Source organism: Dromiciops gliroides, chromosome 3, assembly GCF_019393635.1.
Source record: "Dromiciops gliroides isolate mDroGli1 chromosome 3, mDroGli1.pri, whole genome shotgun sequence".
NCBI classification, from domain to species: domain Eukaryota; kingdom Metazoa; phylum Chordata; class Mammalia; order Microbiotheria; family Microbiotheriidae; genus Dromiciops; species Dromiciops gliroides.
The window spans coordinates 582,458,364-582,471,679 of record NC_057863.1 but is presented as its reverse complement, the minus strand read 5'-3'; the positions used below and the strand labels follow the sequence as shown (position 1 = coordinate 582,471,679).

The 13,316-nt window shown below is 41.3% G+C and overlaps 1 protein-coding gene across 1 annotated transcript; it reads right to left on the bottom strand.

The window, feature by feature from the left end:
- Positions 1-10,954: 10,954 nt before the first annotated feature.
- On the bottom strand, positions 10,955-11,893 carry LOC122750102 (olfactory receptor 51F1-like). The gene has a single exon (XM_043996756.1). It carries the CDS (start codon positions 11,891-11,893, stop codon positions 10,955-10,957), a length of 939 nt encoding a protein of 312 aa, XP_043852691.1.
- Positions 11,894-13,316: the final 1,423 nt, after the last annotated feature.

Sequence of the window (13,316 nt, the reverse complement as noted above, 5' to 3'; positions counted from 1 at the left end):
CTGACCAATAGACAAGGGTCTCTAGGGAAGCCCTTGCCTGCTTTGGTGTGCAGGGTTCATGGATTCCACTGAGTTCAAACATTAGGTAAACCATGGGGCAGATGCTATCTGCAGGTCACAAAGGAGATTGGCATCCAGAGCCTTTTGAGTGCCTATGGATGGGCAGGAATCAGCAAAGACAGTGGGGCAAAGGAGCTCAGTTCAGCTGGGGACTTCAGGCAGCTTCTTTTCTCACCTGACACCCCCCCCCCCCCGTCCCCCACCCTGTCATGCTTCTGGAGGTCCAGAGTCTCCCTTCTCTCTCTCTCCCATCTCTGCCATAGGCCCATATTCTTCCCCAGCCAGCATGCTTGTCCATGTCCTCCACCACCAACACTCAGAATCTGCTCCTTTACTCCTCTTCTACCACAGCTACTCAGAAGTCTCCTACACATCAATTCATTTCAGGAGCACCAGGCTCTCACACAATGCTTTGTCTCCTTTGAAAATTCACAAGGAAAGTAAAGCAGAAAGGATAAAAAGTTGTTTCCTGCTTGAATAAAAACGAATACAATGAAAAAGGAAATCCCTTGGGAAAAGACAAAAGAAATGCAATAGGTAAGGAAGGAACAGAAAAGCATGGAAAGGAAAGGAGGGGGGGTATGGAGACTTGAATAAGAAAGAAGGGAAAGTTAAGGAAAGAAAAGGAAATTGAAAAGAAGAGAAAAAAGGAATGGAGAAAAAGAGGGAAAAGGGTGAAATAGAAAGGATTTTCTCACATAGAAAGAAAAATCTCCTGTTGCTTTCTTTATTTTAAATAAACTGTTTTATTTAAAGGTTTCCTTTCCAAGTTGTATTCCTCATCCTACCCCCACCCCCCTACTCCCTTCCTCCCAAAACAAAGAGGGGAATGTGATGAAATAATGGGATTTAGCAGATACTCAAACACCCACCTGGAGATTAATCTAAACTGATTGTATCAAGTGAGAGTGATTGACTGCTGATTAGTCTACTTCAATGTTAACTAGATTGTAATCACACCTGCCTAGCCCTTAAGAAGGTATTGTTCTCAGAAGCTACACTTTGAGCTTAACTTGAGAACACCTTCAAGTTCAGTGAAGCAATGGATTTGGAGGATGCCAACCAATCATCTTGAAGCAGTGTGTAAGGACCGCCTCTGTTCCAAACCTAAAAAAGCTTCCACAATCAGTTTGCTAGTGAGTTCCTCATTGAAGCAGGCTCATGGGGGAGGACTTGAGGAAGTACCCAACCAGGCTGTAACTCTAGGCTAGAAAGGCCTTTTCTTAACTTTCTGAACTCCACGTTAATACCTGTATGCTTTAATAAATGCTTAATGCCCAAAGACTGGTGCTAAAGCTTCTAATTTAAGGTGACCACAATTTATATTTTAAACCTCCCACTTCCTTCCCTGCTCCCTGCCCCAATTCAGACCACAGGCCATCAGCAGAGGTTTCTTCAAGTGTGATTTGGTAACACATTGCCACATTAGTCATTTTGAAGAAGAAAATTCGAATTGAAGAGAAAACAAAAGTAAGAAGGTAGGGAAATAGTATAGTTCGGTCTGTGGTCCTTCAAGATTCCTTGGATGTAAGTTTCCTCCTTTGGGATAGTCTTGGGTCATTGTCTTGCTGAGAATAGCCAAGGCATTCAAAGTTTTTCATGGAATAATATTGCTGACACTTTGTACAACTTTCTTCTACTTTTGTTCATCCAATATCCTTCCATTCTTGGAAGTCTTTCCAGGTTTTTCTGAACTCATCCTGTTTGTCATTGCTGAAAGCACAATGATGTTCCATGAAAAACCATGTATCCCAGCTTGTTTGGCCATGCCCCACTTGAGGGGCATCCCGTTGATTTCCAATTCTTAGGCAAGCCCTTTCAAAGAGCTGCTATAGATACAAAATCCTCTTTCTGGGAAGACAGCTGGGAAGGAAAGATGCTGTCAATCTCCCTTCCTGGCTCTCCTGGACTGGAGTGTCCTGGCTGCCTGGCCAGAAGAAAGGAAATGGGTTGGCAGGAAACTTCTTCCTTCCACTGCTGCTCAGGACTCTCCAAGCTGCCCTGGAGGTGGGAATTCAGGATCACCTGGTCCTTTTCTTTGGCAGAGGTTGCAAGGGTATGCTCTCTGGGCCCTGTTGCCCATGGATCTGCCACTTACATACCTGCTAAGGTACCATGCACACACACTCTCCATGGGATGTCCCACCCCTCCATGCCACCAGCTGGCATCTCCACACAGGGGCCACAGCTGGGAGATGACTCCTGGTTGAGGACAAAGTGCATCCTGGATTCATATTTCCCCCAAGAACTTAGAAAATGAAGAGCAATGAAAGAAAACAACCATAATCCCTGACATGAAGGGAGCCCTTTCCCCAGTCTAGTCTCAGCTGGGTGACTCAGTGGCTAGAGCGCAGGGCGGGGTGTGAGGAAGATGCAGTTGGTAATGGAGCCAGAGGGCCTTTCTGGCTTCAGCTGGGTCTCCCTAAGAAAGAGCCTTCATCTGAACCAGGGCGCTGGAAAGGGTACTGAGAGAACGTGAAGCAGGTCCTCCTAATGGTGCTTCCTCACCTTGAGCGGACCAGCTGGAAAGTTGTCCTGCTCCTGACATCATGAGTGTAGTTGCCTAGGAAGTCCAATGGTCCAGGATCCCATGGACGTTCTGGAGGCTGGTGGGCCAAGACGTCTCGAAGCCATGTCTGTTGTGGCCTCTCCTCCTTTTCAGTCTTCTTTGCTTTGAGCTGTCCATGGGCCCTGCCCCTAAGTGCTCTGGGTGGAAGCCCAGGGACACTGACTGCTGTCCTGGCTGTTCTTCAAGTGCACTCCTCCTCCAGGCAACTAGAGTTCATTTCGTCTACTCTTCTTCACCCAGGCTTGCCACAAGTGCCCTGGTTATCAGTGCTGCTCCTGATTTGGACCACCTATTTGCTTTGGATGCCTATTTGCTTTGAGGTCAGTGTCTTCCAGAAGAGTTTCATGAGTTTGGCTTCTGAGGATTTCTTTGACTAGTCACCAGTCACCTGCTGCCAGCTCCAGGCTTCCTCCCTCCTTTCTCTGCCTCCACCCCCACTAGCCCTGCCACATCCCCTGAATGCTTTGTGGTTTTCCCTAATTTTCCTGCCAAACCTCCTGGTTCTTGGTCTTGCCTCAAGCTAGATAAGGTGGAGTTCATACTGCTGGGGTTCCAGGTCAGTGAGACCAAAAGCATGAAGAAAATGCCAGTTGCAGTGGGAATTCTGCATCCAGGAAGTCAACGTCCACCCCTTCTTGTAGGTTGGCCAGAAAAGCAAGGAAGTTCCAGTTCCCCAGGTGGGCCACCACTCCGGAATGGGAGGCCAGACCTTCCAAGCCTCCTGAATTGTGGAATATCCTCAAGCACAGGGGTCCAATGCTGCAGGGATTTCTCAAGCTGGCCCAGGGCCAGCTCTTCCAATGCGGCCACAATGGCCTCCAGACTGTCTGGAGATGACTCAGCTGGCTTTCCTGCTTCCTTCAATTCCTTCAGGTGAGCTTGCTGGTCTGCCATCCCCAGGCGGATTAGCTGGGGCTGCAGTGGGCTCTGGGAGGCCCTGAGCTCTTCCAGGGTCTCCAGGAATGGCTGCCAGCCCATGATGTCTTACACTTTTCTTACTCAGGGACTGTCCCTGACTCAACCAATAATCACAGTTAGGCTTGTGCCAGGGATGAGCTACAGGTTCTCCAGCTGAAACTGAAATCCTTTCTCTTGTCCCTAGAAGCCAAAAGGGTCAATTGAAGCCAATGAAGAGAATGAAGAGGTGGTTTGAGAAAGCAGGGGACCTAGGGAGGTGAATGATGTGAGTGGATCAGAATGTTGATTGGGGAGACAAGAGGTGTGGCATGATTGTGGAGTCCAAAGGTATTAGGTAGTGAGATAGAGAAGCCTTCGGGAAGATGTTGATCTCATTGCCAGCATCCAAAGCATATAGCTGTCTGAGCCAGGAGGGGCAATTATGACCAGAGATCTGATGGCAAACCTGGGTGACTGAGAGTACATGAAATGTCCTCTAGCTACCCAGTGGAGGAGTGTGTTTGAGGAACAGCCAGGAGGAGGCCAGTCAGTCTGGTCCCTGCACCAGAGTGTTCAGGGGTAGGGTTAGGGCCAGGGGCAGATCTAGGGCTAGCGAGTCAGTCCAAAAAAGACTGGGAAAGGTTGAGGGGCCACAACACACCTGCCTGGCTCAGTGGCTCAGCAATGATTTGCTTCACCACCCTCCAGATTTTCCATGGCATCCCAGACTAAGTTACTTCCTGGGCAGCCACTGGCAAGATATCAGCAGCAATTCATTTCTGGCTGGTCCACTCAAGGGCAGCCACCAGCACAAAGAGGACCTCCTTCACATTCTTTCCACTGTCCTGGCTCAGATGAATACCAATTTTTTGTTCCATTAAATTTTATTATTTTCCAGTTACATGTAGAAATAGTTTTCAACATTTGTTGTTATAAGATTTCTAGTTTCAAATTTTTTCCCTCCCTCTTCTCCCTCCCCCCTCCCCAAGACAGCAAACAATCTAATATAGGTTATATATGAACAATCACATTAAACATATTTCTGCGTTAGTCATGCTGTGAAAGAGGAATCAGAGCAAAAATGACAAACCTCAAAAAACAAAAACAAAAATGAATAGAAATAGTATGGTTAAATCTGCAACTAGATTCCATAGTTTGATTTTTGTTGTTGTTTTTCTGTATTTGGAGAGCATTTTCCATATGAGTCCTTCGGAACTATCTTGGACCATTGCATTGCTGAGAAGAGTCAAGTCTATCACACTTGATCAACTTGATCAACACACAACACACAATGTTGATTCTGTGTACAATGTTCTACTGGTTCTGCTCATCTCACTCATCATCAATTCATGCAAGTCCTTCCAGGTGTAATGATTGGAATGATGCCACCTGCTGGAGACTTACTGTAGAAAAGCTCTGCCATGAGGTGAAGGCCTCTGTGGTAAAAAGTTTTAACAGTCGGTTAGATAATGGAGAGACGCCAGTTTTTGAAGGACCACCCTTTTGGGGAGGAGCCCAACGGCATGAGCTATGCACGCCAGCCCGCCTGCTGCGCACGTCAGACTGCCTGCTACGCATTCGACTTCCGGGGTGCGAGCTTAAAAGGCAAGGAGAGAAAGGAAGTGGGAGCTTTTTCCTGCTCCGCTGGTCTCCTGGCTGCGCTGCACAGACAGACTCGGACTGGAGTTTGACTCGGCCCGGCTCTCGGTTAACAGCACGCGCTTGACTCGGTCTCTCTCCCCAAAAGTGGCCTTCGGTTTTGGTGAGTTTTATACAGAATATAGACTAAGCCTAGACTTAAGACGATTTGTATTGTATTTCTACTTTCCTATCCTTCTAATCAACATCACCTTGTGACTACCATACAATAAAGGCTCTATCTAGAAAACCAGAAGCTTCTTCCATTTACTAGTCTGGGAGATAAATTAAGGGAAAGGTTAAGTAGGGGAGATTTATGATCTAATATCCAATTTTAATCTCACACCTCTGAGCGCAAACCATGTGGTCAAGGTCCTTAGCATCAGGAAGTGATGTTTGCCTGTGGGTACTGTCTATCAAGGTTACCAGCCAATCAACTTGAGGAGCCTCCCATTTCTGGGAGGGGGACATGAAATAGGAAGTGGATGCTGGCGGAGGGGTTCTGTCTCTTTTGGTTCTGACCCACCATTATACATAATGAATATTAATGTTTTTTAAAGTAATAAATATGTTCAATTGCATTTTCTTAGAACTCCCTCTTCACGTCTCTGTAATTTGGCATTGTTCACAACTCTGTCCTACACATTCTCTCTCCCCTGAGTTTTTTGTGATTCTGTACTCTCCTGGTTCCCCTCCTACCTGTCTTCTGGCCATTGTTTTTCTAACTGTGTAACTTATATATATATACATACATATATATATATATACACACACACACACACACACACACACACACACACACATATATATATCCCATTTTATTTTTCTCTGGTGTAGTAATGGAGAAAGGAAAATTATAAGAACCTAGCACCATAGATTTAAAATTGGGAGAGAAATTAGAAGTCAGCAGGTCTAATCCACTTGTTGTAACTTGCCTAAGCCATGTAAGCCTAATGACAGTAAACTATTATGTGTCAGAGCTGGGTTTTGCATCCATGTCCTAAGGCCATATCTACTTGTTTTTTCCACTGTACTATAAGTCACTCTGGCTAGTACTCTGGTCTCCCTTGATGAGATCATCCTCTCCCATAGGTTTAATCATTATACTTAATCAGATGACTCTCAGTTCTACATATCCAATAGCCATCTCTCCCCCAATCTCCAGTCTGACACCAACAATTGCCAACTAGTCCTATATGTTCCATAGGCATCTCAAACTGAATAAATCAAAGGAGATAACTGAATTTGTTCAGGAAAAGTCTCCACCACTTACTATCTGCATGACCTTAAGCAATTTAACTTTTCCATCCTAATTGCTGTTTGTTAAAGTAGGATTATAGACTAGATTATCTCTTACTCTCTAAGCCAGGTAATAAAGTGGACAGAATGCTAGACTTGTAGGCAGCAATACCTGAGTTCAAATTCAGGCTTAGATACCATCCTTTTATCATAAGTAAACTACTCACTTCAGTAAGTTACTCATAAGTAAGAACTTCAATTCACATAAAATGAGAAAAATAAAAAGATACTCATGATTGTTGTGATGATAAAATTAGATCACGTTTATAAAGTGAATTAGAAGTTATAAATCGCAAAGTTCTATATTAATATTAACTATTATGATGATGATTTTTGACCAAATCTAACAGTATATAATCACATGACAGAGAACGTTATGTTCAGGAAAAGATTAGAAAGAATGATGAGCTACGGTGGTTTCCTTAAGGCATTTAAAGAAATAAAGTTAGAGTTTGGGGAGAATCATCTATCTTGAATAATTTATAGAAAGATAAGTTTAAAGATCATTAAGGCATGGTGGGGTTATGATCAGCGCTCATGGAAAGAGTACCTAGAGGCATGAAATCATGGACCTACCACAGTATTAATCTAAATCAATCAGATTCCCTTATGTCTGGAATTTTTAAACTAGAATGTGTAAAATATGTTGATAACTATATTTAAATACAATCAGTTTACTTTCTAATTCTATGTATTTGGTGCATTTAAAAATATTATTCTGAGAAAGGTTCTATAGACTTCACCAGACTGCACATGGGATCCATGACACACAAAAAAGGTTAAGAACTCTGACCTTAGGCAGAAAACAAAAAAATAAACAGGCAGTTAGGTGGAACAATGGACAGAACTCAGGACTAGGGGTTAAGAAGAACTAAGTTTAAAACTTGCCTCACACACTTACCAGTTTATGACAGTGGACATGTTACTTATGTGCTATGTGCTTTACTTTCTTCATTTATAAAATAGGTATAAAAATAGCACCTAATTTATAAAGTTATTTTGAGAACCATATCAGTTAACAAATATAAAGTGGTTTGCAAACCTTAAAGTGCTTTGTAAATGCTAGCTAGCATTATTTTTAAAACCATATTTTTCTCCCCACCTCCCATCCTCCTTTCCTTTCTCCCCCTCAACCTGCAACCCCAAACAGTAATTTGCCAACCTCTAGGAAGTTCCAGAGTTGATCTTTTAAATTCATCACTCTCACCAACCCATCTAAAATGACAAAGAGCATTGGGATTTGAGAGTGCTTTCTCAGCAGTGTGGTTGATATATTATCACATCACCGAGTTCCATAGGTATACCCAACCCCACAGCAATCTTCATTCAAAATACAATCAAACAGGGACCTGAGAAGGCTATTGTTACAGAGACAAAGTATTAAATTAAGTCCCATCTTACAGTCTTCTATTATAAATCACTTCATACTGGCATATTCCATGGGTGTAGGGAGGTGTAAAACACATTTGGACTATCAAGAAAGTGACATGTCCACAATCTACCTCCCCACCCCCTAACTCCTGCTGCCACTGCCCAACTCAATATACTCTATAGATATATGTTCACTCTCAGGACACTCATATTATTTTCAAGATAAATCCCAAACATTCAGCTATATCTCACAAACAAGTTCCTCACTCATTGCCTAAACTAATTTATGCTCAGAAAATATCTTTGTTCTCATTCTCTAATCTCAGTTAAACACAGACCTGCAAATATTGATATTAGTTACTCATTTTTTACATGTTATGGTGCTCACAGCTTATAATTCAGTCTCATAAAGTACTAATGGATATACAGTAGCCCCAATGATACTTTTTTAGTGTTCCTAATTTCTGTTACCTCACCTGAATTGCAAGTACTTGCTTTTTCTTTACATGCATGTCAAAATTAGAGAAAATGGGAAGAGAATATATTATGATGATGGAAACATCTATCTCTGCTTCAATTTACCAACAAAGTTAAACATGTTTCATGTTCATTCTAATCATTAATAAATAGAATTTGCTTCAAGATGTAAATAATTTCTGACTTTAGGATGGATGTAATCATGTAGCGGTTACATAATCCAATCCTCTGCCTTCAAATTAAACTCTTCTTTATCCTGGTGATTGAGAGCCTGGGCTATTGAGCAAGATGCATTCAGTGCTCTGTTTTGATGTTGTTTTTGTTGTTTGTATTGTTGAGGATACCCAAGAACAACTTTATACTGGCTGGCATCTCTATTGGCTAAGAAAAAAAGATCATTCAAAACATCTAACAAATGTGCTATGTCCATAAAAAGAGGAAGGGAGATGTTGGCATGTTGTATTCTGGAAAATTCAATGGGCATTGTGTTAAATAAAATTATTGTGAAATATGAGGCAATTAGGAACATTTCATTGGACTTTCTCTTCAGCCTTCTCATCCCAAACCTCATGTCATATGGAATAATGACACTGTAAAATATTTTGCCCCAGAAGATAAGCTAGATTTGGAAAACCAAGGAAGCAGTCTTTGGATTGATAATAAAGTAAGCAGAACTGGGAGAAAAATTTACATGAAAATGACAATAATGAAAGAAAAGCAACAGTGAGAGATATTAGAACTCTGATCAATCCAATAAATAATCATGACTTCAGTGAACTCTTCTGTGAAGCATTCCTCCCTTACCTTCCCTCCCAAAGATGTGGTGAACTATAGGTGAGGCATAAAGTATAGTTGCCAGACATGGCTAACATTTTGATTTGTGTTATATAATTGTATTTCTTTGTAGTGGTCATTGGTTCGATTGGGGGATTATGAATTGGGAAGTGACAGTGATGAAACTAAAGAAACATAAAAATACATTTATATATAAATATTAAGTTAATAAAGGTGTTATTTAAAACAGAAATAGGTAGATTTATTTTGCATATTAATTTATGGACCTTTCCAAGGAGCATTTGTCTGAATCCATATTACCTTTTATTTTATAAATAATCCTTAGAAAATACATTTTAGTGCATATTCTGGAGGGTAGTTTGGTGGTACAGTGAATATAGCACTGGACCCAGAGCCAGAAAGACATGAATTCAAATTCAGCCTCAAATCCTTTCTGACTGTGTGACCCTGGGCAAGTCATTTAAACTGTTTGCCTTTGTTTCCTCATCTATAAAATGAGATGGAGAATGAAATGGCAAACCATTCCAGTATTATTTTTACCAAGAAAACCCTAAATGGAGAAACAAAGAATCAGACATAACTTAAACAACTGAACAACAACAAAAATAACAACAACCTACCCTGGAAGTTATAGAAAAGCAGTAGATGGAAAAGAAGGAAGGGAAAGTTGGAAATGAATAAAAGGCAGTGTCAAAAGGGAGGTAAGAGTATTAGAGTTTAGTCATGGCAGATTTCTGAGCCCAGTGAACCAAACAGACCTCAAGATTAGAAAGACCTAGGGTTCTCAGTGTCTCTAGTTGGGGTTGAGTAACCAGGTGAGTCTGGAAGTCAATGATGGATGAAATCCCTACAAGGTGAAGCCAAAATCATTTGGATGGGTTCTAAGGATAGGAATTGGCCTCCCAGGTAGTATGAATGAGTCAGTGAAGTTTAAGGCCTTCAATCATTCCCAAGGTCATTTATTGAATTCCCTCTCTAGGCAGAGTCCCTACATTTTGGGAACTTCTGAGATGATGGGGAAGATACCCTGAGGGAGCCTTGATTTGAGTGTGACGTTCAGCACATAACTTGCCTAAGGGGAAAGATAATAGACTAATGACTTGTGTGTTGATATGAAGGAATAAGATATGTAAACAGTCATAGCTGGTATCTGATGTAAAGTGACATGTATATAACTGCCAAATGATAAACTGGATGCCAACAAAGAGCTAACCTCAGGCAGAATAATCTCTTGATTCTATCCCCTTTTCTATCACAATTCTTTAAATATTAAGATAATTATCCTCAAAAAGAATGCTTACTAATTATTTCACCTAAATATACCTTAGAATCCAATGATACTTAAACTAGAAATGCAAAACCTAATTCTCTTATCTCAGTATATTCTAAAATATGTGTTAAAAGAAACCCACAACTTTACCAAAATTCTTTTTTAAAAAGAATGGCTTGAATATAATCAGCACTTTCCTTTCTTTTTAGCCTGGTCAGATTAGGAGACAATTTCTCCTCTAATTATTTCAATGTCACTTGAACAGGCAAGAAATATAATTCCCACAGTCTAACCATCACAATTTTAAGCCAAAGTAGAGATCTGAAAGTGTTTATTTAAAAGTTTATTATACTAAGGACCATTTTTCCTTTTATTTAGGGGGATAGTATTCAGAATGTGCCTAAATAATTTTGCTCTCACTGCAAAAACATTTTAAAGGAACATGAATCCCAAGATGATCTGGGTAACTGCTTTAAAAAATATTTTTAGACCCATTCATATTTTAAGCAAATCTCTCCACCAAAGTGACATCACACTGCCCATTTTTATCTGTCATTGTTCCAAATTCACACTGGAGTCTACTTTGCAAAGAGTAATTTGCCCACCACCTTGCGGAGCTGGGCTGTTTTCACACTGTATATAATGGGGTTGAGCACAGGTGGAAGCATAAGGTAGATGTTGGCCATCATTGTATGTACAAACTTGGGAGCCAGTTGACCATAACGGTGCACCAGGGATAGGCTAATCATAGGGATATAAAAGATGGCAACAGCCCCAATGTGAGATGCACAGGTGCTGAAGGCCTTGTGCTGCTCTTTGGGGGATGCTATACTGAGGACAGAGCGAATGATCAGGATGTAGGAGAGCACAATGCATGGTGTATCAATCCCTGTGCTCAGAATGAGAGCAACCAATCCACACATACTATTGACTTTGGTATCTGAGCATGACAACTTAATCACATCAGGGTGGTAGCAGTAGGAATGAGAAAGACCAGTAGGACCACAGAAAGACAGCTTCTTAAATAACAAAAGCAAGGGCAGCATTAGAACTATCATACGTATTACCATTATAACACCTAATTGTGTGATCCTGGCATTGGTGAGGATGGTGGTATATCTCAAAGGGTCACAGATGGCTACAAATCGATCAAAAGCCATTGCCACCAGGACCCCAGACTCCATGAAAGTGAACCCATGAAGGAAAAACATCTGGACAACACAACCATCTAAGGTGATCTCTCTGGCATCAAACCAAAGGAGGCTCAGTGTTGTTGACATTGTGGAAATGGTCAAGCCCAAGTCAGTAGCTGATAGCATGGAAAGGAAATAGTACATGGGCTCATGGAGGCTCTGTTCTGTCATAATAACAAATAGGATCATGCTGTTCCCCAAAAGAGCAATGGCATAGAGGCAGCAGAAAGGAATGGAGATCCAAACATGGACCTCTTCTAGTCCTGGGATGCCCATCAAATGGAATGTTGAAAATGGTGAAGACAAGTTCCTGGAAATTTCCATCATGGCTTATGGAGTAGCACTTAAACTTGTATATCTCAGATTCTGCAGAAACAAAAGCAAAATTTTATCTGTTTGTACAAAAGTAATAGATGAGATTTTGGTTTCAAGCAACTTCTCTTAAATGAATATACCCTCATCTCTAAAAATTGTGCCATCCTTCAATGTCTATCAATTGCTCATTATCTGCTAAAATAGCAAGAAACTCCTAAATTAAACGAATGAGTGATAATTTAAAAGAGACATTTTGCACCAATAACATGACTGCTGGGAGTGGTATATCTAGCAAAAGGTATGATCTACACTGTGCTCTCAATGTTCTCTTTTCGGTATCCCTATGAAGAAGGGGGGGGGAACCATCATTATAATCATATGAAAAGAATAACAACAGCACTGGCATAGTGCTATATAGACATATAATTTTTATTATCATAACAAAAATTGGAGGTCCTTTAGTTATAGAAACAAATAAAATGGGTCATGTTGTTGGGGGGTATTTATGATAGGATGAAAGGCCAAAATTGCCAAGACTGCCCCAAAACACACACAAGAAAGAGAAAATATACCAAACCAAATTTTGAGCAGAAAAGCCAATTAAAAGTCACAGTGGGTCATTTTTTCAGCCTAAGGCAACTTAGGAAGAAACAAAGAGTTTTGTAGACACTGGTGTTGGGGCTGGTCAGGAGTGCATAACGCAGCACATGTGGCACTAGTGGTGGCAAGACCTGGCTGTGCCAATGGCTGTTGTAGTGGGGAGAAGTTCCAAGATCACGGATAGAAAGGACACTGAATGCTGGAGCAGAAAGAAATCCTAAGGAGGCCCTAGGAAACCACTGTATGCAGGCTCAGGTGCCATTTGGCAGCTCTGATCCTACGTACATAATTCTGGCTCATAGTTACAGGGAAGAGATGACAGGTCGGGTCTCCAGGGGGCACCTGACATGTGTAAGATCCAAATCACAGACCAGGAGGGAAAGGAAAATACTTTTTTAATGGATCATACCACATGGAAACACTGCAAAATTATTTGTGAATACAGCAGAAGGAGAAAAAGGACAAATCAAGCCAGTCATCCTTTTCTTCACACCTAGTGATAAGAGCTCAACTTTAACATAAAGTGGAAATTTGAGAAGTAGGCTATTGAAATTAGTAATCTAGAAAAAATAACTTGAGCATGGAAAGATACTATAGTGAAAGGGAAACCCAAGACAGAAGCAATAACTTGAAAATAAATAATAGGGGGAGGGCAGCTAGGTGGCACAGTGGAAAAAGCACGGGCCCTGGATTCAGGAGTACCTGAGTTCAAATTTGGCTTCAGACACTTGACACTTACTAGCTGTATGACCCTGAACAAGGCACTTAACTTTCATTGCCCTGCAGAAAGATAGATAGATAGATAGATAGATAGATAGATAGATAGATAGAT